Source organism: Epinephelus lanceolatus, chromosome 13 (genome assembly GCF_041903045.1).
Source record: "Epinephelus lanceolatus isolate andai-2023 chromosome 13, ASM4190304v1, whole genome shotgun sequence".
Classification (NCBI taxonomy): domain Eukaryota; kingdom Metazoa; phylum Chordata; class Actinopteri; order Perciformes; family Serranidae; genus Epinephelus; species Epinephelus lanceolatus.
Genome location: NC_135746.1, coordinates 7,568,119 through 7,595,296, shown reverse-complemented (window position 1 = coordinate 7,595,296; position 27,178 = coordinate 7,568,119). Strand labels below are relative to the sequence as shown.

Here is a 27,178-nt window from a genome sequence, read left to right as displayed (position 1 = left end):
GTTTTATTTACCTGGTTTGTTTGTTTTGGAGGAAGAGACCTTTGCTCATAATTTGACTGCCTGTAAAAACCTCCTGAACAATGAACACTGAATCCTAAATGTGAGAAACTGACTTCAATAATGGCATTACTCCATGTTTTGTTAGTGCTTTGATTGAGAGACCCATAGCAGCAGAAAATTACACATTGTACATTTAATCTATCAGATTTTTAATTAAATCTACTTAAAGGATCCTGATTTATAAATTATCATAGCAAGAATTTTGCAAATAAAGCCAAGTATAAAGCAAAATTGCTGTTAAATATCTGTATGTCACATGCTTTGAAGTTCACTATCCTGCTTCACAAGGCTGATTGCTCATCTATTCTTCTCCAGCTAATTCTCAGCCTCATCTGTCTCCATTCTTAATTGCCCTCTCCTTCTATATCCCAGCCCCCTTTTGTCTTCTCAACCTCATTCTCCTTTTTTTCCCTATATTTTTCTCGTCTTTTCCATCCTCCATTTTACACCCCCTCCCCACCCTTTGTCCTGTGTATGTATGTGAGCACCCTGTTCGTCAGGGCAGACCTTGAAGTGTCATTTTCTCTGTCTGTGGAGATAAATGTTCCAGCAAAAGGTGCTTATCACCCGTTTACGGTGAGGAGTGGGGCTGGGAAACAGACAAGGGCAAGAGGGAGACGAAGGTGAGAGGGAGTGTAGTGGGCGAAGAGAGCAAGGGAAGGGTTATTCTCATAATCCTTACTTAGAAAATAAAAAGGAAGGGAACTGAAGACAGAAACACAAACATTGGTTGTTTCCTTCAAACACAGCTGTCTGGTAGAGAGGGAGGAGGAAAAAGAACTGTTTTCACTCCAAGTGACAGAACTAAGGGCAGCGACGAATGCTTAATCACGATTCCTCAGCTTCTAAAGACTTCCCCACCCCTCCTTCTCTGGGTGGATATCTACTGTATGATAACGCAGGAAAAGAATCTGGAAGGCTCCAGTTGTACATCTTATTCTATCTCACTCAGCGACAATGGCTTTCTCCAAATGCCAACAGCTAAGCTGAGGAAGAAAAAAAGAAAAACTGCTGAAAGGTGAGTGGTTGTGCAGCGAGTACTCAGACAGCTGTATGGTTATCAACCTTGAAATGATGTTCTTTTATTCAAACCAAATTGGCAACAGTCAGACACTGCGTGCATCGACTCTTCCTGCCAAACAGAAATATGACCTTGGAGACGCAGCCACAAACATCCACTAATTGATAATAATTCTTCCTGTTTTTTCTTTTTAACAATCGTAAAAGCGCTACTGGCTCAGCATGATTAAAGCATGTTGTCAGGTCAAAGCCAAATGGATGATATCTCTTTAATGTCAGCCATTTCGTGTTGGGTTAATTAAAGCTCTTTCAACAAACTGGAGATGCAGAAAATGTGAAATAAAAACAAACCAGAAAAAACAAACTTGTCAAGGATAAAGTATTGAGAGCACAATTTCTTGGCCAGTAAATGTAATGAAAGCAGTATAAAGAGCGACAAAGTGCATGTAGGGAGGTTGTCAAGGTGGTAAACAGGTCAAACAAACACAGGACTCTGACTCAGGAGAGTGAGGTTCATGTCCGCTGTGAAACAAAAGATGAGTCATTTTAGGTTATGTCATATCACGTCATCAGTTCTGAGTCATGATTCTGTTTCTGAACCTAACCTAACCAGTAGGGGCGTTAACTTTTAAGATACCAAAGGAACCGTCGTATGAGGATACATTAGATGGGGATGACTGCTTTTAAGACAGTTAGAGGGGTTCCTACACATTTTCATGGACAAAATTTCAAAACTTTTTAATGACTTTTCAAGGACTCATAAAAATGATTCCTTTCCAACTTGCCTGGCATTTATTTTTCAAACATATCAATCAAACTCTGTTCAAACATAATTTCAGCTAGCTGGTACATGGATGGAGAGACCGAACATGGGAAGAAAACAAAACATACGTGATGGTAAATAAACGTAAATAAATAGACTGTTACAAAGTTAATCTTCATACTCAAAAATAAGTCTGTGAAATTAAGTACACCTCAAACAGGCTGGCAACAGAGAACATGCAGTGGAAGATTCCTAAAGAAAATCAGGTATTTATGATGGCCGCCCATATTGAAAATTTGTAGAACCTTATCTCACTAGGACGATCAAACTGGGGACGAGTCATACATCAAGGCATATTACAGCTACGTTATGTCAACAGCTTGAGAAAAATTAATGTGCTGTTATGTTTCATTACATGGAAGGTTATCCATGGACCTGGAAAGTTTCCAGACTTTCCATGACTGTGGGAACCCTGCAGTTAATCAGTAAAATCTCACCAATGGCTTACAGACGTTTTCTACAGTCCAAAAAAAAACCAACTCTGATGGTGTCATAGTGATGTCATCAGGGTTACGTTGACTTGACGTAGGATATTAGGAATTTACAATACAAGCTGCGTTACAAACTGGAGGTCTTGTTATATGTTATATTAGTCATGTTTACTAGACAGGGAGGGTCTGATGAGAGACACACTCAAGCTGAATTATGGGAAATATCAGAGCTTGACCCATATATCTCAGATTTTGATACATAACTTTTGTCCATTTGATTTTAATCTGTCACTGACTCTGACTGAATATTTAAGATATATTGAAAACCTCAAGTAGACATTGTGTGCTAGTTACACATCCAATGCTGTAACAAATTTCTTAACCACAAATAAGGGCTGGGCGATATAGAGGAAAATCCGATATCGCAATAATCATCAGTAATATAGATATAATGAAAAAGTGGGTTACCAGGAAAAACCCAACACGATATTATGATATTCAAAATCTAAGTTATCTAGTCTCATGTCACGATATCGATAAAGATATATGTCCCATCCCTACCACAAATGAGATAATGTGATTACAGCATGGTTGAGCTTTCAGGAACTATGATAATTGAGTGAGAGTGCGGAGGTTCATCTTTGAACTTGAGGACATATTCACTGTGACGAAAGTCTTAAACGCAGTGTCATTCACCTAGCTACAAGATACAAGAAGCTTTTGGCCGTACACCACAGCCTTTTTCAGCAGGTGACACCAACTCAGGTGTTATCACATAAAGTAGGAAATAACTAGCTAGAGGAGTGGACCTTGAATTTAGAAGATTTATCACAGTTAAGCTAAAGTTACAACAAGCATTATTTATTATACATAAACATCTTTGATAAAATATGTTGGAAATCAGATTGACCCTAACTTACATACATACTTTAATTCTACACTAAGTTTAAACCTTAGTGGTTCAAACATACCTTTCACGTGCAATTAACACGTGACATCATGATTATGTTGGAAATTTTAAGACAACTACACTTATAGATTGCGACTACATGTAGCAGAGCTAACACATAAGAACAAACCCACTCAACCTGGGGTGAGATTAAAGAAGCAGTAAGACCAGTACAGATTTATAGTTTGAAATGGCGGACGATGGTGAACAGCTTTATACACTGTATGATGAAATCACAATTACAATGCAACTCTTAGATAATTCAATGTATACTGAATTCATATTATTCATATTATGACTGCATGTATTCATGTGAACACAACATGTAAGTATGTGTATGTACATGAGAAAATAAACCACTACAAAATATAAAGCAGGATCTCAGTGAAATATGCAAACAAAGGATTGAGGCTACGTTTCTTGTTTTTGTTTATTTCAGCTCGACATTTTAAGGAGTCTTTTCAAAATGCTGCAGTTTTAAATTAATTATGGAGAAAATATGATACCAGTATGTGTCCAGAACTGCAAAGTGCTGAATAAGACCCGTGTACAAAATACAGTAACCGTCTACGATTCTGGTTTGACATGTGGAATCAAAATCATATGGTAATTGGTACCTGACCTTAAGAAATTATTTGTACAAAGGAAGCCTCGCAGCTATGCAAGGCCTATTACAGGACTCAAGGATTAAGGGAGACTTTCAGGGAGATCAAACCCACCTCCCTCCATCCAAATTATGCCAGTACAACACTGCTGGAACTGACTTTTTGCATACAAATGGCTTTGGGAATGATTTTTAAAAAATTATTAATAGGTTATCAAGGTGGGTGCGGAGATCCTATAGATTTTAAATTAAATATTCCACATATCTCTGCTCTTATCCCCATAATGCCTCCACACTTTCTAACCATAGACTAATAGACTAATCATTGTGCACAACACAATGCATAATCATTGTGCCTCTTGGATTAAGAGTCAATCATAGACTCTGCATGCGAATGAGAGATTGCAGGATATGACAGACTACTGGTAACCTCTTATTGAAACAGTAAGGTGCTTTAAATGCTCTGGTATTGGTAGAATTTATGGGTTAGCAACACAAAAGTACCTGCGTCCATGTTATGATCTCTATTTGAAACTGCAACACTACATCAGCAATAAGAGATAATTAGTAAATCATCTGCAAAATAAAGCATTTTCTGCAGTTCTTCACCTCTCAAACACAACATGAAGCTAAAGGAGAATGATATTATCGGTTACAAGATCCTGTGTAGAAAGGTGGCAAGCATCAATGTCATGTAATCTCTATTCTGGCATTACTACCTGTGATTAAACTGTAAAAGCCACGTGGCAACCTATTATTTCACTGCCACCACGAATGAACATCGAGCAAAATGAGCAGGTAATTGCATGCCGTGTGTGTGTTCTGGTGTTTCTACCTTTGCGAGAACTGACGTGATTGATGCGATTAAGACGTGTATGAGTTTGGGCAGAAATGTAATGATGTGTGGAAAAAGAAAAAAGCATTTAAATGCTAACACGAGGAGCCCGACCCATCTCAGAATCCCAATCAATCAACCATATAAATAAATATGACTTTAAATTGAATGAATAAAACGTGTGGATGAGTTGCAGTCAAAGCAGAGCATCACCTCCAGTAAAACATTAAGAAAGAGGAAGCCGGCGCCGTAATGAGTGATGTCGCCACTGATCTGCGGTGGACACATTTCCAGCCATCAGCTCAGGCCCTGAGCCATCACTACTCCTCTCCAGTGACAGTAGGGAAAACACAGGCACTTACTGTATTTGGGCGGTGGCATCTTGTCAGGGAAAATGCAATATGCATTAGACACAATCCAATCTGTCCCCAGTGGATTGGTGTGTGGTCCTGACTGTGTATCTGAGTCTGACTGTGTATGTGTGTGTGTGTTTGTAGATGCAGCAGAAAAACAGAAAGAGGAGAGTCTCAGTGGGATCGCCTGGCGCTGGGCTGGCACACCGTCAGACAAACACACTTCATTACAGGCCTATTTACCTGATTAACTGAGCTACTTTATCAGCTGCACAGCACTCTGCAACACACAACTGTCAGCAACACCCAGGCTCCCGAAAAGCTCCCCTCCCACACCCACGCAAATGGCCCCACACTCGGTTTACAAACACAAAGCTCGGCTGACTGGCTGTTTGAATGGACGCCTGTCTCGCCCAGCCGAGGCTGCGCGCATGAATTTCATCTCTTGGCGGAGTCAGCGGACGACATCAAATGTACAGTACCTCCCTGTAGTCTTGAATTAATGTCACCTCTTGCAAGTTAGACTCAAATACGACCTGAATAATCAGCTGCACTTTGAGTTTTCCTTATGGGGAATAACATTTGGGAAACCTTTTCATGTAATAGAATGTAACAATCAAAAAGGAATAAAGCCTGGAGGTGCCTTCCCAAAGACGAGAGAGAGGACAAAGCATCTTGAAACATTATCATTACAGGAGGGTAATGATTTCCTTTCTCTTTGCTTTCTGTGGATCTGACTGCAGGCTATTTGAGAAAAAAATCATTTCCCAGCATCACTTTTTAAAGTACTACACCGGGCTAAACCTGTGTGGCTGATTCAAGCCAATTAGACATATCCCACGCAGATGGAGTGCTAAGTTACGGAAATAACCTTTTCACACTTTAGCAAATGATTAAAGCTGGCGCAGCAGAAGAACAATAAAAAGAGGTTACAAAAATAAAGATATTACATATCAATTTCCACAAGCCTCATCATTTGAAGGGCAAAAAGTGTGTAAGGGCAAAAATGTTCCCTCAAACCATGTTAATACATGAGCTCAGTGTTGTATTTTAAGCATCTCCCTTCTCCTCGCTGTGTGTGCCTGTTGGGGCTGCACTGAGCCAAGCTGCCCTATTTGAATTCAGATCACAAGCAGACGAGTTTTTTGGCAGGGCTACGCTCTCGGTCACAACCCAGACGAGAGGGGTCTATCAGGGCCAGGGCCCCAGTATCATACACCTGCATGGGGCATTGGCACAGCCTGGTGGGGAAGAACACACACACAAACTCAAGCGCTGGCGGTGATTTAATTAAATAAATAAAAAAAAAAAAATAAGCGTTCTCAATCAAGTGGATGGATGCAAACATATACAGAGTGCAGACACAGAAGCATATGGTCGCACAAAAACAGCGACTGATGATATTCATAGCTTTTTATACATCATATTCAGAATGTGTACTTCCACAAGACACACACAGTGGCTGGCTCCCATGCTGACACTACATCTGTTTGTGTGATACCAAGGCAGACCTCTGATCACAGGTGCTGTCGTGTCTCATGGGCTAGGTTAAAGAAGACATGCCAAAGAGAGGGAGTATGTGTGTGTGTGTGTGTGTGTGTGTGTGTGTGTGTGTGTGCGTGTGTGTGTGTGTTAGAAGGAGAGTTGGAGGAGGAGAGGGATAAGCAGACATGCAGAGTAAAAGAAAGTAAGGGTGAGATTTCAAGACAGCGACTGAGAAAGAGACACAGAGTAAAGGAAAAAACCAGAGACACGTAAGAGATAAGAGACAGAAATCATCTGTATACTAAACCTGGCACAGATAGCAGGTAGAAAACAGAGCAGACAGGAGCACTGTTGTCTGTTAGTTGTCGCCTGGTACGATCTTTGATCTCCTCAAACAGTCTAAAATATCTGTCAGGTTGTATTTTCGTTGTGGTAAACAGAGCGAGAAAATCTCTAGCTTTCTTAGCTCCCAGTGGGAAAGAGGAAATTACACAGCGCAATGTGCTCCATTCAATACAAATATGATGAAATCATCCTGAGACTTTCATTTCTGATGATTCCATTATTTGGATTCCAAAAATATCATTAGTGCAAAATGCGCTGAAACCACTTCCACAAGGCCTGTTATGAAAATCAACAATGGTACACGAGCAGGATTTTTTTTTTTTTCTTCGACTGTTGGTGATGTAGAAAAACAAAACTCCACACAGCAACATACTGTATAAGTGCTGAGTAAACCAGTGAAGGCAACATCACCACACACACACACACAAAAGCCTTAACAGGGCATTGGCAGTTAAATCTTACTTTATTATTTACTAAAATAAAATAGGACTAATATTAATATGCTGATCTGTGAGTGTGATGCCAGTGATCATTTCTGGGTTGAGTTATTAGAAAGCTATTATGGATTGAACATGATGCCAAATTGTTTACTTGGGAACAAAATTAGGTCTGAGGAGCTCACAGTTAACTAAAGTCACACTACATGATTTCTACTTAACATCTTAACCAGGCCTGCTATCAGGGGGGTCAAATGGTACAGCTGAACCCGGCCAAAGGCCAAGAGGGGGGGCATGAAAAGGTCTATGGTTAATTGGATCAAGTGTAAAAATTACTTACTAAGTTATATCCCTGACAGTACAAGTTATATATACTTACATTATAGATACATTTATTATTATCATTAAAACACATTTCAAAGTGCCATCTGATACTCCCTCCCCTCGCAGGTATTGTGAAATGGTACGGTCCATCTGACAGCGGGGGTCATACACACATCTCTGCCCAGAACACACAAGCACAGCTAATGTAAACGTATGAGGTGAATTGCATCAGAATGCCTCACTGAAAATCGGTGGCTCCTAAAATCAAAGTCAGGGTACAGAGAGAACAAGAAAATGAAAGGAGCAGTGAGGCAAATGTTCGGCAAAAAAATATGAAGAAGCGCCAGGTTTGACAGGTGACGCTGATGGTGACAAATAAATATGAAGAAATAAACAGCAAATAAAACCTGCTGCAGTGGGCTCAGTTTTAAAGCTAGTGATGGCGCAGGTGCCATATTAAACTAGAGGACCTGAGGTGTCCGTTGGTACCAACCATGTTGGAATCTTGTTGGAAAGGTTGTCCCCCTGTCTATATTTACTAGGGATGCACAATAATTTTGGCACATCATGGGTATCAGCGGATATTGTTTTTAATATGAACAGAGCTTTAACATGAATCAGAATTGACCAACAGGCTTTTTCTTATTTTGCACATAATATTACATACACTGAAATGTCACGTCTGCATCTGCTGGTGGGCCGTCACAATAAGAGTATGCATGTATTATGTTAATTTCACTACAGAAGAGAATTGATGATCACTAAAATTAGGTGGGAAGAAAAGTGGACATATTGATATCAGTATCGGTTATTGGTCAAATAAGGCAAATAAGGCATTTCAGATATCAGCAAAAAATCCAATATCGTGGACTGACAAGGTTTGTACTGTAAATTTGCTCAACTATTAAAGCTGGGATATTTTTTCTAATGAAAGAGTGCATATCTTATCTTGTGATCTAAAATAATTGAGGGAAACACACAGATGAACTGTTTATGGTTGATTTTGATATTTTAAATATTGTGTAGCCTTTGTAAATGCTTGTGTTATTGAGAGCTGCTTTGTAGAGGCACTTGTTGCTGGGCGCTTGTCAGTCTACCTTTTTTAAGCCGTGCACTGTTCATATCCGGTAACTTGATTGTGCTCCAAGTGCTAAAGCTAATTGGTGGTGTTACTTTTGGTTGCTGAAACATTTTTTCTGCAGTGTTTACATTTGATTTCTTTCTGTTCTGTGTCATTTTCAGGAAAGCCAAAATGTGTCCAAGCGACGGACACGGCATTTCTCTGGGAACTGCCCACTGGTCCGAAGTCCCGTTGTTCACCATCAAGGTAGAAATACACCTGCCGGGAGCCATTCAGCACCGCGGACCATCGGACTAATGGGATGTTGGACCAATGGGCTGTCGGACCAATGACATGGACCCATTTCTCTTTGGTACGAGCTGCTTGGGTTGCTCAGTTGGCTCGGTGTTTGAGTTCTCCTCCATGTTGCTTCCAGGTCGCGGACTGGACGGGGTGGAGTCACGTGACTACACATGCAGTGGTACGTTTTTAAGGGAACACTACATGAACACACATAGTGGGAAAGGTATTAACAGAATGTAAAAGAAAAAAGATAACGTCGGTTTTTAGTGTGGGCTGTATTTGGAATATTTTTACTGCTTTACCTTACAAGCGGTAAACCAGAAACCCCTGTACTTTACAGTGACTGCTTCTGTCACTGGAGTCTGGTGGCTTTCAGATAACAGCTTCAGTTCCCTGTCAGAAAGGGCGGTATAGTGAAAAGGTAAAGCGGTGAAAATTCTCTAAATATAGTGCACACTTTAACTGATATAGTTTGTTTGGGTGGATCTTTTTTTTGTAGGAGGCTAAAAACTAACCAACTGAGGCAGCATTTGCTCAGCGCCATTTCACTGTATGTACATGATGCAGGTGGATTTGGTATATAGAGATAACTATGGTTTTGCTGATAGGAGAAATCACTGACATGAGGAGTTTATAGTTGAAATGCATCCCAAGGAAATCCATTTGAATTAAATCATATCACTCAAAAAAACTGCAGGCTGATCTCTACAAACTGCTCTGAACAAAGACAGACAAAAGAGCTTATTTACATCCTGGCATAAAGTCACCAGCAAAGGCCAATCATTGTAATGTAAATGCATAACCTTTGTTACGCTCCCGGGGAGAGCGCTGATCTCTATCATTTCACCCCTCGTCTCATCATGCAATCACAATCCTCTGTTGTACCGTATAGCGCACTTGAGATCAATAGCAGGCGCCATGTGTGAATACATCTCAGTGGTTGTTTGATATTGTCGCTAGGGAGCTGGGGGCTGCTTTAAAGCACGGAGGAGAGGGAGAATAAACTATTCCACCGGCATGACTAATACAATTCATTTTGTTCCAAAGTGTTACACATTCAGTTCAAAAAAAAAAAAAGGAGAAAATACCACGTTGTTTCAAACCCAAAATTTCAAATCAAAGTGATTTCTTCATCATACATGCGACCGTTTTAGTAACAGATGAGAATTATTTAAATATTCTACCCTGAACTCTAACATGAGAGAATGTAGACGCTAATGAAATCAGACTAATTTGTAAATTTAGTTTGCAAACATCCAGACCTTTTGCTATATGCAGATGATGTTGTCGCCCTGGTTTAATCAGCCCGTGACCTCCCGTGTGCAGATGAGCTGAAGGTCAAACAGTCAGCATGAGGGCAGGAAAAAGGTGGGCAGCTCAGCTCAGGTCAGCCCTTGAAAGTGACTGCTGAAATAAAGTAGGCTTTTTATCGCAGCAGAGAGAGGATGTCACTGAGGGCTGTTTTCACCGCGGAGAAGAGGGCCCTCCAAATCAAATCTCTCAATTTACTGCTCAGTCTTCTTCCCGACCCTTTACCTGTGGTCGCACGCTTTGGGTAGTGACCGAAAAAAAGAAATATATCGCTGACACAAGCAGACGGAGATGAGATCCCTCTACAGGGTGGCTGGCCCCGCTCAACATGAGAAAGAGAGCAGTTCAGCAAAGTGAGAGGGCTCCGATATCGAGCTGCTGTGCCTCTGCACTGACAGGAGCTCTAGCTGAGGTGGTTCAGGCTGTTCAGGCCCGACCACAGAGAAGATCCGAACACACAGGAGGGATTACTGATCCCCGGGGAAGGGCTAGAGGAAGAGAAGGGGGAAGGAACACCGAGGCTGCTCTGTCCACACTGTTACCAATAAGAAAATAAGACAGAGGATGCTCTGAGAAACCTTAAAGCTGTAAGTCATTGCTCACGTTTGGGCTACAGTTGTCATCATTGATAAATATGGTTGTCATTATCTCGAATCTAGATAAAAAATCCTTTTTAATTTTGATCACTGAATTTAAAAGCAGGATCAGCAATTTTCTTCCACCCCTACTTGCTTGCATCCAAAGGAGAAAAAAAAAGAAAAATACAAAGACGACACGGTGTAGCTTACCGATAGCCTGCAGCTGCACTTTTCCCTCGTGGGCCAATTGTTGAAAAACGCTCGCTAAAGTGCCCTCTTGGGAGCCAAAATGTGCGCTAAAGTGCCCTTTTTTTTCTTTTCGCCCCTACCCTTCAAAAAGTCTGTGCACGCCACTGACTACTGGAGTTGTGAATTACAGAAAAACAATAGAATTGGGAAATGCTCCTGCTACACTCAAAAAAAATGATGGTTATATCACACCTGATACCTTGTATATTTTTAAAGAATTTGAAAATGTAAATGACATTTGTCAAGGCATGAAACTGATCTGAACTGATCTTTACGAGTCAAGACTGGACAGTTTAACAATCGCATAGCTGCCAACACTGAAGAAAAGTTTAGAATAGGGCTGCCACTAACGATTATTTTCATTGTCGACTAATCTGTCGATTATTTCTTCAATTAGTCGACTAATCATTTCATCGAAAAATGTGTTAAAATGTTGAAAAATGTCGGTCTGTCTCGCCCAAACCCCAAAATTACGTCATCTAATGTCTTGTTTCATACTCACGCCAAAGGGTTTTAGTTCACTGTCACGGGAGAGTGTGTAAAGCTGCCAATATCTGAATGTAAGAAGCTGCAGTAAGAGTATTTTGGGGTACTTTTATAGTACTTTTCTATGAAAAATGAGTCAAACCGATTCGTCGACTACTAAAATAGTCACCGATTATTTTAATAATCAATTAGTCATCGATTAGTCGACTAATCGTGGCAGCCCTAGTTTAGAACAAAAGTTTAATTACACTGTGATCTTACAACCCTGTCCCCTAGAAATAACATTTATACAGTATACAGCAAATATGTTTTGAGGAAAATGTAATGCCAAGCGAAGTCAATTTTTTTTTATCAATATCGTGAGGAAATGTTGCTGATTAACGTAACCAGTAAGTCACAAAAATGTTGATACTTAATGCATCAGCAAAATGTTCACAGAAAAAGTATTTCAGTTGCCAATAAAATGCTCACTACCAATGCGTTTCAGAAATCAGCAAAATGTTTACTGATAAAAATTTCAGTTGTTTTCCAGTAAAATACCTAATCTAGCAACACAGTATCCACTTGTACAGCATCATAATATTTATAACCTTTTTTTTTTTTTTTCAATATTTAACCTAAATCACAATGTTTACCTTACCATAACAAAAGAGCATTTGATGCCTAAACGTAAGACAAGAGTCCGGATGCAAACCCAAAGTTCTGGTGTCAGGGTCTTGCACTTTGTATACCAGCCATCTTCCCTAACCACCTTCCTCCTGAAGCTGGTATACAAATTTAGTGTTTCGTTACGCGTAAGACACGTTGTCTCTGAACATAATCCAGGCAGCAATTGCGTTGCCACAAGAATGTATTTAGGAAAGCAGTTTAGTAACATACAAATGAAATTTCAAGGAGATAGAGTTGGACCTTAAAGTAGAAATCACGTATTTTGAGAGCTGTGACACCCCTAATGATTAACACATTAATTTACCTCTCTATCAATGCTTTTATCTATAAAATGGAAGGATCTAATGATAAATACCCATCCAAAACTACAATTTTGAGGTACTTGTTCTTTACTGGAGTATTTATTTTTTGACATTTCGGACAGTTGCACCCCCTAGATTGAGAACCACAGGACTACACCACCTAACTGTATATAAAGTATTAAAGAGTAGCTCCATCCCAACCAGCTACAACAGTTGACTGCTGCTTACACTACTTTAATTTTGATATTTTTAGTCAAATTTACTGGTCATACTTTTGTACCTTTATTTATGTAGGATTTTGAATGAAGGATTTTACCTGGCGTGGATTATTTTAATGTCAATGTGTTGGTACTTTTTCTTAATCAAATGATCTAAGGACTTCTTTTACTACCACTGCATAGCACACGAGTAACAGATTAATAAAATGGTTGGAGATTAATTTTCTAATTATCGACTACACTGTGTTGGAACAATTTCCAACAGCACCTCAAACTGTAGCAACATCCCTCCAAACAATAGCTGGTATTGGAACGTAGAAACTAAAATGCAGAGGCATGTATTCAGTCATGACACCATTAGAAACATCAGCACATTTGACCACACCTCGAGTCTCACTGTGTAAAGTAAAAATCAACTGCTGAACACGGCGAAGCTTTGTTCTACAGCTCCAGAACTGGAGGGCAGGCCTGCGGTCCCGTGGGTTATCACCCACTGGCAACAGCATTCACTGAATGCAGAGACAAGTCTGCTTAGAGAGCGATGTGTGGGAGGCAGAGAAACAGGACAGAGGAAGAAGAAGAAGAATGAGAGTGTGTGGAGCATTAGGGACATGTGACTTTATGTTTTCTTCTTGTGGGTAGAAGGTCAGAGAGACTCAGAGGCTGGGTTGGAGTGTTTCCTAGGCAGCACACTGCTGCCTTATTCCCCTTTTGTGCTGATGCAACATCATGGGAGTGCTACTAAAATAGATAGCAACAGTCCAGCTGAGACTAGGTTAACTCAATCAGACAGCCCCAGCTTCTTAACTCGGATCCCACTGGAAGTTTAGCTCCATCTCAACAAGACAGGACAGGACATTCTCAACATTGTATATATTCTACATGAGTTGAATTATTTACAGACAGATGTCAGATCTTTGGAAGTGGGGTTGTACAATATAAGGTATTTATCCCCAGTTAATGTATTATTTACAGAAGATGGTGGTCAATATGCTCCCTGTGGATCACAGACTGCAAAAACAATGGACGTAGCCACTGGGACATCATTTGTTGGTTTGTGGACTCCTGTTTTGCAGTCGCCATTTTTTTTGTTTTGGGGCCAGAAGTGACCATATTGGGCGAGAGGCTGGAGCTGAGGAGGAGTGAGGGGTGGATCTGACTAAGAAGCAGAGGACACTACCAGCAGACAGTCGTCATGCAAAGCAGCCTGCCCTTAATGATGCGTAACTTTAAGCCTCAATAAAATGTAAATGGATGAGGTATATAAAAATCATAAAAATGTACAGTTGTCAGGAAAGTTAAAATTAGCTATAGAGACCAAAACCGTTTTCTGTACCAGGCTGTAAACATGTGCATTTCTGCTGTAAAGCTGGGCATTTTTAACATGCTTGAGGCTGGCTCCACATGCTTGAGCCAGCCTCAAGCATGTGGAGCCAGCCTCAAGCATGTTAAAATGCCCAACTTTACAGCAGCACTTTACTCAAGCAGTCGTCCAAAGAACTGCAGTTTTTGGCACTTCTGTGTTGGTTTCATTGTTCAGCCTTGGATATTGCCTTTTGCTTTAGATTCATTTCCTGTATCTGTGTCACAGTCCTGAGTCTGTTCATTCCAACAGGAAAAGTGAGCACAGACTATGACCTGTCCTTTGCCCCAAAGTTACCAAAGTAAATATTGGACCCATTTTTCACAAGCCAAGAATCTTCCAAACATTCTGAGACTAAAAGAGAAAAAAAATAACTTTGTTCAAGACCTGTCTCTGTCTCAGTGACACTTGTGCCAGATCTGGCAACACAGAATCTCTTCTCTTTGTTGGTACTTAAAAAGTTGGTCTGGTTTCACTGCAGTGTTGCTGACATTGCTTTCGAACGGGATTAACAGAAATCCATAAAATTAAGAGTTAAAACTGAAATAAAACTTGTGTGTCTTTGCTGAGTAATACTATTAATGTCATTAATTATTAATTAATGTTATTATTCCAAGTCTGAGGTCATGGTTCTCTGCCGGTAAAATGGTGGATTGCTCCCTCTAGGTTGGGAGAGAGTTACTGCCCCAAGCAAAGGTAGTAGACCAGCAGCTCTTGTGTTCAGTGATGTTACATTACTGTTTTTCTCGATAAAGTCTGGCTTTGAAGAGAGAGCGATATACAGGCTCCAATTTCCCATTGGAAACTACTGTCTGATGGCAAGGTAAAGTGGTGAAAATATTCTAAATATAGCGTACACTCAGGCTGCTTTCAGACCTAGAGTTGTCTTGCTTTGGTCTGAATCAGGGACTCATGCTGTTCCAAAGTTGTATAATTGCCTAGAGTTGGTTTGTGTTCTCACGGCAGCATTTACAAACACACCAGGTAAAAATGCAAGAGTGTGAGAAAGCTCATTGTTCATTTTAGTCAAACCATACAGTTTGAAAACGAGGCGCGGCTCCAACTAGAAAACAATGTTTTGATGCATTGGATGTGCTGAATGTGCATATTAAGGCAGTACAGGAGGAGGTGCACATTAATAATCCTCCCGGACTATAACATGCAAGGCAAGGCAAGGCAAGTTTATTTGTAGAGCACAATTCGTGCACAAAGTAATGTTTAACCCATGTTTAACCCAAACAATGTGTCATGTGACTGCAGTTGGTTCACATCCAGGTCGGAACACGTTCTCACCACAAATGAACCGCACCAGAGCTTGTTTGTAACCGGACCAAGACCACCTCTTCAAGAAGGTCTCGGTCTGGTTGTTTTGGTGCACACCTGAGTGTGATTGTTGTGTTCACACTTGCCCAAATGAACCGCACTGAGGGGGCAAACAAACTTGAGTTCAATTGAACTGAACCAAACAGGGCAGGTGTTCAATACTGTGTTTTTTTTGGGTGGCTAAAATATGTTTTGTTGCTGTATGTTACTAAGCTTCTGTGTTGATACCCCTGCCCGCTTCTCTAAACTGAGGGTGTGCTGACCACCTTCTACTGTGGGTGAAACACTGACTATAGAAAAGTGCTTCATACAGATCCAAACTACCCCTTTAAGGTACCTTAACGACACATGTTTCAGTCTTTTCAATGCAATAGCCTATAACACAGACCTCTCTCAAAGTAAGGCACATGTGGATTCCTGTTCCTCTTTGACTATCTTTAATCATTAACAATATGTTATCATCCTGCTGGCCTCTGACAGTCACACTTACTGCTGGTCGTAACAACCTACTCTCCAGACACTCATTATTCCTCCTACAAGCATGTTTCTTTACACACCTCAAGTTCTTAGGAAAGTACTTAAAGCTCTCTACTGAACCCCGAAAATCTCTGTAAAATAGTGAAAAAGTGAAGGACAATCTGAACAATAGTCCGATAACATACTCTCCCACAGCTCGCAGTGTCCCTATCTCCGCCGTCTCATAAAAGCTTAATGTGTCCAAGCTCTTAAAATCCAGACAAGGAGAGTCCAATTCACCAGCAGAGAGAGGAAGTTCAATTTCACTGCAGAACCTACCCCAGCAGAAAAAAAAAAAGGCTTCGCTTTTCCAAAGCCACTTGGCAGAAAAGTGAAATCCTATTAAATCTTTCAGCAAAGCTTCCATAAATATTGTGAGGGAAGTGTCCCAAGTCACACTTCTGCCTGTCTGCTAAAACAGAGCGCTGTCCACTTTGCCTGAAGAAAGCTATTGTTAGCAGACAGTGGCTACATCACTGCCACTTTACAACCATCTTTAGGATACCAGAAAAGATATTCAACTTCCTAAAACTACTTTATTGTCAGCATTTTGTAACCTAAACAAACATGTTGTTAGAAAGTAAAACACTTTCCCACAAGCATACAATTAAATAGATTTCTTAGCACGTAAAAGGAGGACAGCTGCTGCACCCTCTTTAAAAAGACCTTTACTAAAAAATCAATGAGCCCGCTGACAAACCCAGTAAGATTTTAAAATGATCACTCAGAGAGATAAATCACATTCAGCACATAGAGAGATTAAAAAGAAGTCTCACCTCTCTCACAGGTACTATCCCAGAAGCCAGTTCCTGTACAGTCACAGATGAAGCGGTTCCATCCTTCCTTACATACTCCGTTGTTCTTGCAGGGGTTGCTGTCACACTGTTTCCCCGTCACCTTGCTGCACGAGGACTTGATACCGGTCACATTCTGGGACTGAGCTATCTGCCGGATGTCCTTGCTGCGACCGTCGATGAACAGATCCCGGACGCAGCCAACATAGCCGTAGTTGAGCATAGCGGTCCAGAGCTCAGTGGGGAGCACCAGGCCCACCCGGCTGTCAGGCAGGCCACCCAGATAAAGGTCCCCCTCCAGGTCCAGGATTTCATTTTCCCCGCTGGCTGTGAAAGGGGTCCGGCGGCTGTTTACTGAGATGATGCCTGGAGGGAGAAAAATCCATTATTAAATACTGGCCCACACTGCAAAAATGTACATGTCAACATGTCATGTAATCTGCTCCTATATGCTTTATAAAAACTCTGCAGAGGGAGTGAGATAATATCACTTGCTTTGTTGACTTTTTTTAAATCAAGCGTCATGTTCTACTATTTAAGCGATCTGCCATATTTTGCTCGCTGCCACAAAGCAGCACTTGTGTCTGCTAAACTCCTGAAAACAAGTGACATGTATTGCCCTCAATTTACAATATGCGGCACGACTACAAAAATGACATTTTCAAACCGAATGTTAGACTGACAGCTTCTTTTTTGTTCATCAAAGCCACACAGAGGTGAAAATGACTTCGATTTTTGGTAACTTTGCAACCAGGAGCACTTTGAAATTGGAGGCGCCGGTGAGCACGAGCAACACACTTGTAAAGGAGGCAGATAAAAATAGCACCGCACGCCTGCGTCTCGGCTTAGATGTGGACTGAGGAGGTGGAGGTGGAAAATTATGTTTGGCAGTCAAAATTGCGCTGATCACCGACTTAGTAACACCCTCTTCAGGGGAACTCTGTTAGAGTCATGGAATTACAGAATAGGGGGCAGGAAAGGAAAAATCAGTCGGGGAAAAATAAGCTTGCATTCAACAAAATAACCACTCCACCGGCACAATGTCACTGTGTGTGATCTAATAGCACAAAGAGCTATTATAGCTAAATAATAATACATTTCACCTGGGTGTGTTCCAGGAGGCAATTTTGTATATTTTTCTTCATCCACTGAACCACAATTGAATGTACAACCATGCAGGGATCACATAGTTCAAATGCATTAAACAGATCTGATTTAACAAGGTTTGTAATGTTAAAAACAAAGACACACATTTACTTTTAGGGTGCACATGCATTATCAACAGAATAGAGTACAATTAATAAAAGTCCACAACCACATTTGTCAGGCCAAGTTGTTGTGACAACTCTGTCACCTATATTCCAAACAGATACAATTACAACACGACAAAATCTGCCGACATCTCAGCTAGACTCTCTCAACACTGCTGCACTGTGCAGTTTGCCTCACGTATATATATCACGTATTATTTAAAATGTGTTGGTTAATCACTTTCTTTCTCCACCGAGAGCCACATGGAATTTTTTTTAGAAATATTTAAAGTTAAAAACTGTAATCCAAATAAAAAAAGTCCAAAGTAATTGACAATAGGAAGGCAGGTCTATAATTCATGTTGGAGCCATTTCTGGCAAGTTCTAGTTTCCTATTATTTCTTGAGTCACTCTAATGCACCACCTGACCTGGCATCTCTGGAACCTTTAATTAAAGGCAGGTGTGCTGAAGTGAGTGTGGAGCGTGGATTTGAACTTTGTTTTTGGAAAGGCCTGTTTATTTACATCCTGCAAATCAGTCAACTCTAAAACCAACCGAAGCACCTGGATCATCAAACAGTGATAAACAGTGATTAAACCAAAGGCTGACTCATATCTCCTGTTATGTTTGTGGGTGGCTATTTTTGAACTAATTTGGAAGCTGCAATAATTCAAATCATGATTACTTAAAAAACAACTTCTGTGTTTGTCCATATGGATCCTATTTTCCCATGTTTTTATGTCCAAGTGATTAATGGGAACAACTGAGCAAGAGGGCTGCAGCAAACAGGCTCTAATGTCAACACACGTGCATCTGGCATCAGCAATTTACATCCACTATAACTGTTTGTTTTTGCCACTGACAGGCTCAGATTGTTATTGCAGGTGTCCAGCAACATTATGGAAAGGATCCCTACAGAGTTAGACCTTTTTGATTACCCAGAAACAGCCCCGAAATCGCCATCGCAGAATCCACCAGACTCCATTTAAATAAACTGAAATTTTATCAAAGGTAAATACATTCCATTCAAAGGTGACAGAGAGAAAATAAAACTCACAAAACCTGTCCCGCTTCGTCTTTCTGCTGTTCCAACAATCACCAGCTCTGGTTTGGTTGAAATTAACCCTTAATTCATCCAGTTCGATGTAAAAACATGCTGCCTCTATACACGCTAAAATCACTGTTTATTTAAATGGAGTCTGGTTTGGGGCTGTTTCTGGTTGAACAAAAAAGACCCTACCTTTTAACTAAAAGGTCTATCTCTGTAGGGATCCTTTCCATCTTATCGTATACTTAGAATAATAATCTGAGCCTGTCAGTGAAGAAAAAAGTACTCTAAGTAAACATAAATTGATGGTGCAAACATGCCCCAAGTGATTACAGCTTGTTTCGTTTCGCTCAATACTAACCCACTTTAAAAAACTGTGGCTCCCATTAGTCACTTAGACACAATAACACAGGATAATTGTGTCCAGGTTGAAATACAGTGAAGCTACCTTTTAATGAACCAAAAAAAAAGAAATAGTAAGCCAGACCTCAATTACACATGCATGTACACCTGTAATTAATGTGGCCTAATAATTTCAGATTAGGATTTTAAATATAGGTAATTAATTAAAGACAGAACAAAAGGAAGGTTTAACTAAACTGTTCCATGAACAATATCCTGCACCAAGTAAACGCAGAGAGGAGATGAAATGATCACTCGTACACAAACCCCAAATGTAACCCTCCTGAAAAAGGTGCAATAACATTTTCCTTGTGTTACGTTCACCTTGCAGCCAGACAGAGAGATTCTGGCTGGAGATCTCCGGACAAGAAATTTAATTCACTTGCAACTCCTATTAACATTTCACTCAAGCCACAAGTGTGATTATGCCTGTTCTTAACCATCCCTCAGCCTGGTATCCATATATCTGTCTCATTCCTCTTTTTCCCTGTGAAAATCCTACTTTCTGCTCTGCTATCGCACTGGGGGCTGTGCCGGTGATTAATCAAAGCAGCGAGCTCTGACACACGGCTAAATTGGCTGCTCTAACCTGATATATAACACAGGCTGTAGCGCCGACTAACACACCCTAGTTCTCGGGAGGATCCCACCTAATGCAGAGATTGTGTTGGGTTTGGTGCTCAAGGCAACACAAGTTTCTAACCCTTCTCTCTAATATGATCTTCTCCTAATACCTTCTGTGTATCTGGCCATGTTTTGAGGTCAGAGGACATACAGATGGGAGGAAGAGGAGGGAAATAGAGTCACTAGCTATCTGGAGAAAAGTATGACTTTATCCTGGCAATAAATCATCACTGAAATGAATATATTGAGGGAGTCTACATCGCCCTGTGGATGCAGGAGAAAAGCTGAAATAAGCAGTAACATGATTACAACTTTAATTTTTACAGCTGGTACAGTTACAACGTGACAGCTACAACAAGTCTGCAGTGTCATAATTATTCCAGAGAGGGTTTTTCTATATTCAAATTCCCATCCCATTTGAGTGCATCAAAACCATTTGAATCATATTTTTTAAAACTTCAGAGTGCTTTTCTGCAGGAAAATGGTTTTGTAAATTAGTGAAAAGTGCGACTGCGAGGTAATGATGGCAAACATTCTTTACAAATTTTCACCATCATTTTTGTACTTTGAGTACAAAGAAATGCTCTTGGGTTTTTCATAATAATTCACTGTTAAGTCAATTACAATAAATTGGAAGAATTAGTAATTCAGAAATAAATAAAATTGCAGGGGTAGGTTTTATGTAGGAATGTGGTTATTAGAATGAGTTAGGTTTCTATACATTTTGCCAACAGGTAAAGTAAAAAGCTAAAAAACAGAATAATTGATTGCTTACAGCCTCTCAAATCTGCAGCTTTTACCTTTGGGTGTGATGACACATCAACACTGTTAGCCTTTTGAAAACAGCACTTTGTCGTTGAGTAGTGACGAGTATGAGGACGAGCATTTGTTATTATTTTTTTGCCATTCTAGAGACTTTAAGGGTAACGTTGGTATTTTTCAACCTGGACCCTATAGAGGGAATCTCCTTGTTGTTTACAAATATTTCAGGTAGAAAACCAGCAAAGTTTAGCTATATATATCTCACATTTTTCACGTCACTATATCACCGTTTAGACTAATCTGATGTTTGTAAAGTCTATAAACACAATGATTGAACAAACATTACTATTTCTGTGTGCACGTTTTGTAATTAATAACATGTTTATCGTAGATTAGCTGGGCTAACCGTTAGCTGTTAGCCATTAGCTGTGTCTGTAATAACTCAGTAACTCAATAAACGGTCCGTGATTTTTTTTTTTTTTTTTCCAGCAGATGTCTTAATTACAACATGATTGAGCTAACTGGAGTAGTTTCATGTTGTATCCGACAATGAGAGGCTTTTAACAGATGACGTCCTGATGTTAGCTTTGCTGCTGCTGTTAGCTGTCCCTGTGGGAACTGCCTATTGGTCCGACAGCCCACTGGTCCGACATCCCATTGTTCCAACCATATTAAACCCATTGTTACGAAGTCCTGTTGTTCTGAAATCATCATGATGCCCTGTGGTTAAGGTCTGGTTAGGTTTAGGCACAAAAACCACTTGGTTAGGGTCAGGAAAACATCATGGTGTGGGTTAAAATGAAAAAGAAAGTGGCAAACACATAAGCCGTGAGCCTGCTTCGCCTCAAGCCTTTCCCAGCTGACCCAGAGCCGGTTGCGGCGCACCATCAAGGCAGAAATATGCCCGCCGGGAGCCGTTCAGCACCGTGGAGAACTCCCCACACAACCCGGACCCCAGAGTTAATAACAGGAGGTTATGGTGTTTCACTGTCTTCTCCCTATGACACTTGTATCTCGACCAGTAGCCTACTTTTGTTGCGTTTGCTGATCCTCTATGGTACACAAATACAGTATAGCCTAGTATAATCACATATCGGAACAACGGGACGTCGGACTAATGGGATGTCAGACCAATGACATGGACCCGTCCCTGTCAGCTGCAGCCACTGATGCTTTCTAGACATTGTGATTTCCCAAAACTGAATAAATACCACACATAGCAACACAAAACTGCTTTGCTAGCTCAGTCATGTTGTAACTAAGACATCCGCTGGAAAAAATATTTTTTTCACGGACCGTTTATTGAGTTAGAGTTATTACAGACACTGCTAATGGCTAACAGCTAAAGGTTAGCCCAGCTAATGTTAGCCCACCATATTGTTAATTACAAAACGTGCACACAGAAATAGTAATGTTTGTTCAATCATTGTGTTGATAGACTTTACAAACATCAGATTAGTCTAAACGGTGATATAGTGATGGGAAAAATGTGAGATATATATAGCTAAACTCTGCTGGTTTTCTACCCGGAAGTATTTGTAAACAACAAGGCGATTCCCTGTATTGCCCCATGTTTTTGTGTCTCAGTAACTAATGTTTTTTTCCGAATTCCTTTGATGCCCATTTCAGGCTGCCAAATAAAACCAGCTGGTTAAATTGGACCTGTGACGTCAGCGTTTCCATTTTTAGCTCAGAGAAGTTTCTCTTCTTGGCCATGTTACGTTTCTCCATGTTGTAAACTCTACAGGTGAGGTCTTGAAATGGAGAATATATCGGGGCGGGATATGTAAACGGTGATTGTTTTCAGCTGCCATATTTATCAACACCTGATCGTGCTGTGATCAGCGAGATATGAACATTTCACGAATAACATGCATGTTAGATGATTTCGATTAGACTGATAAATGAAGGCCACTGTGTTTCTGCTGACTTTGACTGAAGTGTGTTTTACAAAGAGGCTGTTTGCTGTAGGGATCCTTTCCATAATGTTGTCAGACACTTAAAATAATTATCTGAGCCTGTCAGTGACAAAAACACACGTAAAGCAATAGTGGGAACACGCCCCTAAATAATTACATTGCAGCTTGTTGTGCAGCTGCAATGGTTTCACTCTATACCAATTTTAAAAACTGTAGCTCTCATAAGTCACTTAGACATAAAAACATGGGAAAATAGGGTTCTGGTTAAAGACCAAGAAACATACGAACCCTTTGACTTTACCTAACTAATTGTTACAGTGAAAACAATTGTGGATTTTTTCACCCTAAAATGTAGGTTTCCAATTTGAAACAATGACTGACATGATTTAATGAAGTCACCACAGCGATACGGCAAGAGATACCACTCATTTTTCAATCAGTATTTAGAGACATATTGCTCAGGAGTGTACCTGTGTCTCTCTTGGTGTGACTTTTCTCTGCTCTAGCTGTTAGTTAGCTGCCTTGTGAGCTCTGCCTATAAATTCATTTACAGTACAGCCAAAAGCAACAGATTTTTAATTGAGTTCAGTTTCCTGATTGAAACTATTATATGTTTGTGTGTGAAAGATGGAGAGAAATAAAAACATTTAGATAACAAGACCCCAGTGCCTTCTCACCAAACCATGCTGATCACACTTCACCAACCTGTGACAGTGGTGTTAAACAGAAATCATGTCTCTTATTCAACTATAGGTAAACTGTACGACTATGAGTAGGTAAATGTACAAAACCTTTCCCCTCAGTCCTCACCTGAGCGACCGTCCCTCTGGATGTCCACATGGTGCCAGGCGCCGTCATTAACCTTCGCCTGTGTGGCCTTCACCTTGATGGTGCCGGAGCCCATGTCCAGCAGCAGGTACAGCCCTCCATCCAGCAGCTCCACCGCAAAGAAGTCCACCTTGTTGTTCTTCTGGCCCTTTGCGTCCCGTCTGTCCTGGGGCTTCCCGTGGGTGAAGAGTATCAGCCCGTTGGGTTCGGAGGTGCGGAAGTCGAAGGAGATGGAGCCCACGCGCTTGGTGTTCCACTTCGGCAAGGCCAGATAGGAGTCGGGCGTCTCGAAGTTGATGGGGTCGAGGGTGGGGACGTTTTCGCACTTGAAGACCACATCGCCCTGGAGTTTCATCTTGGGGTCCACGATGCGGGCGAGGCGGGACAGCTCCAGACGGATGTCGTTGTTCTTGTACACCACCTGGGGAAAAAATAAATGGGTTTGAGACTTCTCATATATGTATGTATTTTAACAAATTGACCTGGACCTTAGGACCCAAGACTAGATCTGGGATCCATACAGGGTTGGGTCCATGTTTTATTCTGCCAACTGGGTACAGGTCGGGTCCTGTTTTATAACTGCAGGTCCTGTCCTCTGTTGTTTATCATGCCTGTATATCTGAATGAATGATACTTTGGTGCTCCAAAGCTCCACTGAACTGTGGAGACTCTAACCGATCTAACCACATGTAGCATGTCCATATTGACAAAGTTTATTGTTATATTTGTAGGTCTATGCATAATTTGAGCAACTTTTAACCACTGTGAACATCACAACAGCAACCACTAGGGCTGTCACAGTGATGGAATTTCCCCTGCGGTGATTAAGGGTGGCTCCACAGCGTGATATGTGGTATTACTGCCATTATTTTGGTTGTTCTTGCAAATTACCTAATTTATCCTGATTTCAGTGCTTTGTAAATAAGTTTTATTATTAGGATAATATTATGTATATTGTTGCTTTTCAACTGACAAAGATGACAGTTTGAAAACAAATTAAATACTTGTTAGGACAACAAGGAGCAATAAGGGGCTGAGGCTTTGGTTGCAGCTGGTTGCTATGATACAGAATATCTGTAGTAGTAAAAGTGTTGGCACAAAGTAGAGTACTTTCTCTAAATGAAAGGAAGGCTGAAGCACAAAGGGAGAGAGGACAGAACCGCCAGCGTGTGTGAGTTCAGTATTAATTTCCCCTCCATTGTTGTTGTTGTTTGCAATGTGACGGTTAGTCTTTGTGGTATTTGTCCCGCCCCTCCTCCACTGATTGGATGGATGGGTAAAAAGTGACAGTGACGAGCAGCGTTTTACCTAAGTTGAATATTTTTCAACTTTTGCGGACGAGAAAAAGAGGAAAATGTGCAGCTCAGAATAGACACTCAGCCCTATTCCCTGTTCGACTTTGGATTCATCACCCTTTTTAAATCAAACCATCTTTTAGCATTTTAGTAGCAATTTGAATTACAGGGTTTGTCTGGTTCATGAAATAGTCTGGGTCTCAGGTTTCCCTCGTCTCGGACATGTAGTAGCTGTAATATCTCAGGCAAAAACGAATCAGGTGAATATATTTTTCAGAAATTTTTGGCTCAAATGGATCTCAGAGTGGATCTCCCAGGTCCATTTGCATTCGGATTTGTCATTTTAAACCTGCAAAGACCTTTAATGTGTCTGCATAACAAATGCATGTCATGCAAGTGTAAAGATGTTTATACCTCCATGTGTATTTCAGAGGGTATTCTTTTCCATTTACCTTTTTATTATTTTGTAACTGTAAGGGATCATTTGCTCGCATGGTAATGGTTGAAAATATTTATTTCCATGTGAATGAATTGCACTCCATTGCAAACTGTAATATCATGGCATCATAGTCTAGTGATATTACATATTGCCAATTCGTGGACAGCTGGATCGATGAAACTAATATCTTCTAAGGCGTGTGTGGCCCAATTTGTTTCTCAGTCATTTTCTATTTCAACTCCAATTTATCCCAGATGAAAAGGAGATTGTACACAAATGCATCACTGTATTTTCGTTAGATTGAACACCTGCCGACTGAGCCAAGTGTGAGGAGCAATGGCTAAATTATTAGACAGCCATTCCCTGTAATGCTCAAACACAGCATGCACATGATGTGCAGACCCCGGGGGGGTATGTGTGAGTGTGACGCCCAGAGAATACACCTAATATTATACCAATTCAACCACGATAAATTTGCTCCAACCCCAGTAATCAACAAAAGTAGAATGCAGTCCCACATTAGAGTCAAATACAACAAAATACCACAGAAAGGGAGAGTAGAATATTGTCAATTGGAATCCATTGAAGCGGAAAATTAATGTTTTTTCTTTTTCTTTTTTTTATCCTTTCTGGGGAGGAAGACAGGCTTTTTCTGGTATATAGGGCAGTGTGTGCGCAGGAAACAGCAACACTGTTAGAGGGAGCACAGCTGTCAGCAAACAGATTTTACTGCTGTGGGATTACCGATAATCCTGGAAGATTTGACAGTAAATCAACACAGGTGACCCGAGCAGTGAGGAGGACTGACGAGAGGGGGAGAAAGAGAGGGGGAAAAAACAGGGGGAGAGGGACGAGCTGGTGGGAATAAGGGCAGCAGAGAAGAAGGAGAGAAAATATGTCAGGAGGCAAATGGAGAGAAAAAGAGGGAGAGATCTTAAAGATTAAATGCTGTGAGGCCACTGTGTGCCACTGGCTTTTAAAATATGCTTGTGTGTGTGTGTGTCTGTGTGTAATACAAACCCAGTGATGTAGCTGTCAATGCACTTAATAACCACACTCAATCTCCAGAGCATGACACACAACAAAATACTTACCACACACATTGTCGAGCGCTTAATCTACTGGTAACGCACCACACAGTATAATGAAGTCAATTATATCTTAAATACAGTAAGTTTCTTAGTAGTAACTGTACGGACATAAAGATAAAGACATGCAAAGGACTTTAAAATATTGATGATTGTTGATCATTTCCTTGATTCATCAATTAATTATTTGTTCTATAGACAGACCCCTACAGTGCTCTCGAGCACTGTCGCCATCGCTGCAGCGTCAGAGTAGAACTGAGCGTGCTGACGATGAAAGTGAGGATGTTTGGGTTAATCATGGTCAACAGTCGCCTACTCCGACAGGCGAGGGTAGTCTGTGTGAACGTGGAAGTTATTCAGTCTCAAAGCACTGGTCTGAAATGAAGTATGACACAGCCTTCGGGGGGAAATAACATTAACGTACCACAGCTGTCTTACCCCGCAATTAATTAGTAATTTAACCCAGCAGGAATTAGCTCATGATTAATATCATCAAGCTCTATCATGTCTCGCATTGTCATCATAAGAGATGCATCGTTTATTAAAGACTGGAGACACATGTTTCTGTTGGTGTGGAATTCCGGGCCAGGTAGAAAGAATAATGGCGAGTGGCGGCTCATTGTCATCATCATCATCATCATCATCATCATCATCATCATCATCATCATGGCCCACGTGGGCAGA

At 40.7% G+C, this 27,178-nt stretch overlaps 1 protein-coding gene across 10 annotated transcripts in view; it reads right to left on the bottom strand.

Moving 5' to 3' along the window:
• nrxn3b (neurexin 3b) overlaps positions 1–27,178 on the bottom strand; it is a 435,238-nt gene that overhangs the window by 283,974 nt on the left and 124,086 nt on the right. For all 10 annotated transcript variants that reach the window (XM_078173689.1, XM_078173690.1, XM_078173684.1 and 7 more), the window contains 2 exons: positions 23,655–24,093; positions 16,821–17,204 (listed from right to left, as the gene is read on the bottom strand). In XM_078173689.1, coding sequence (XP_078029815.1) covers positions 16,821–17,204; positions 23,655–24,093 — 823 coding nt within the window. The remainder of the gene's footprint in view (positions 1–16,820; positions 17,205–23,654; positions 24,094–27,178) is intronic.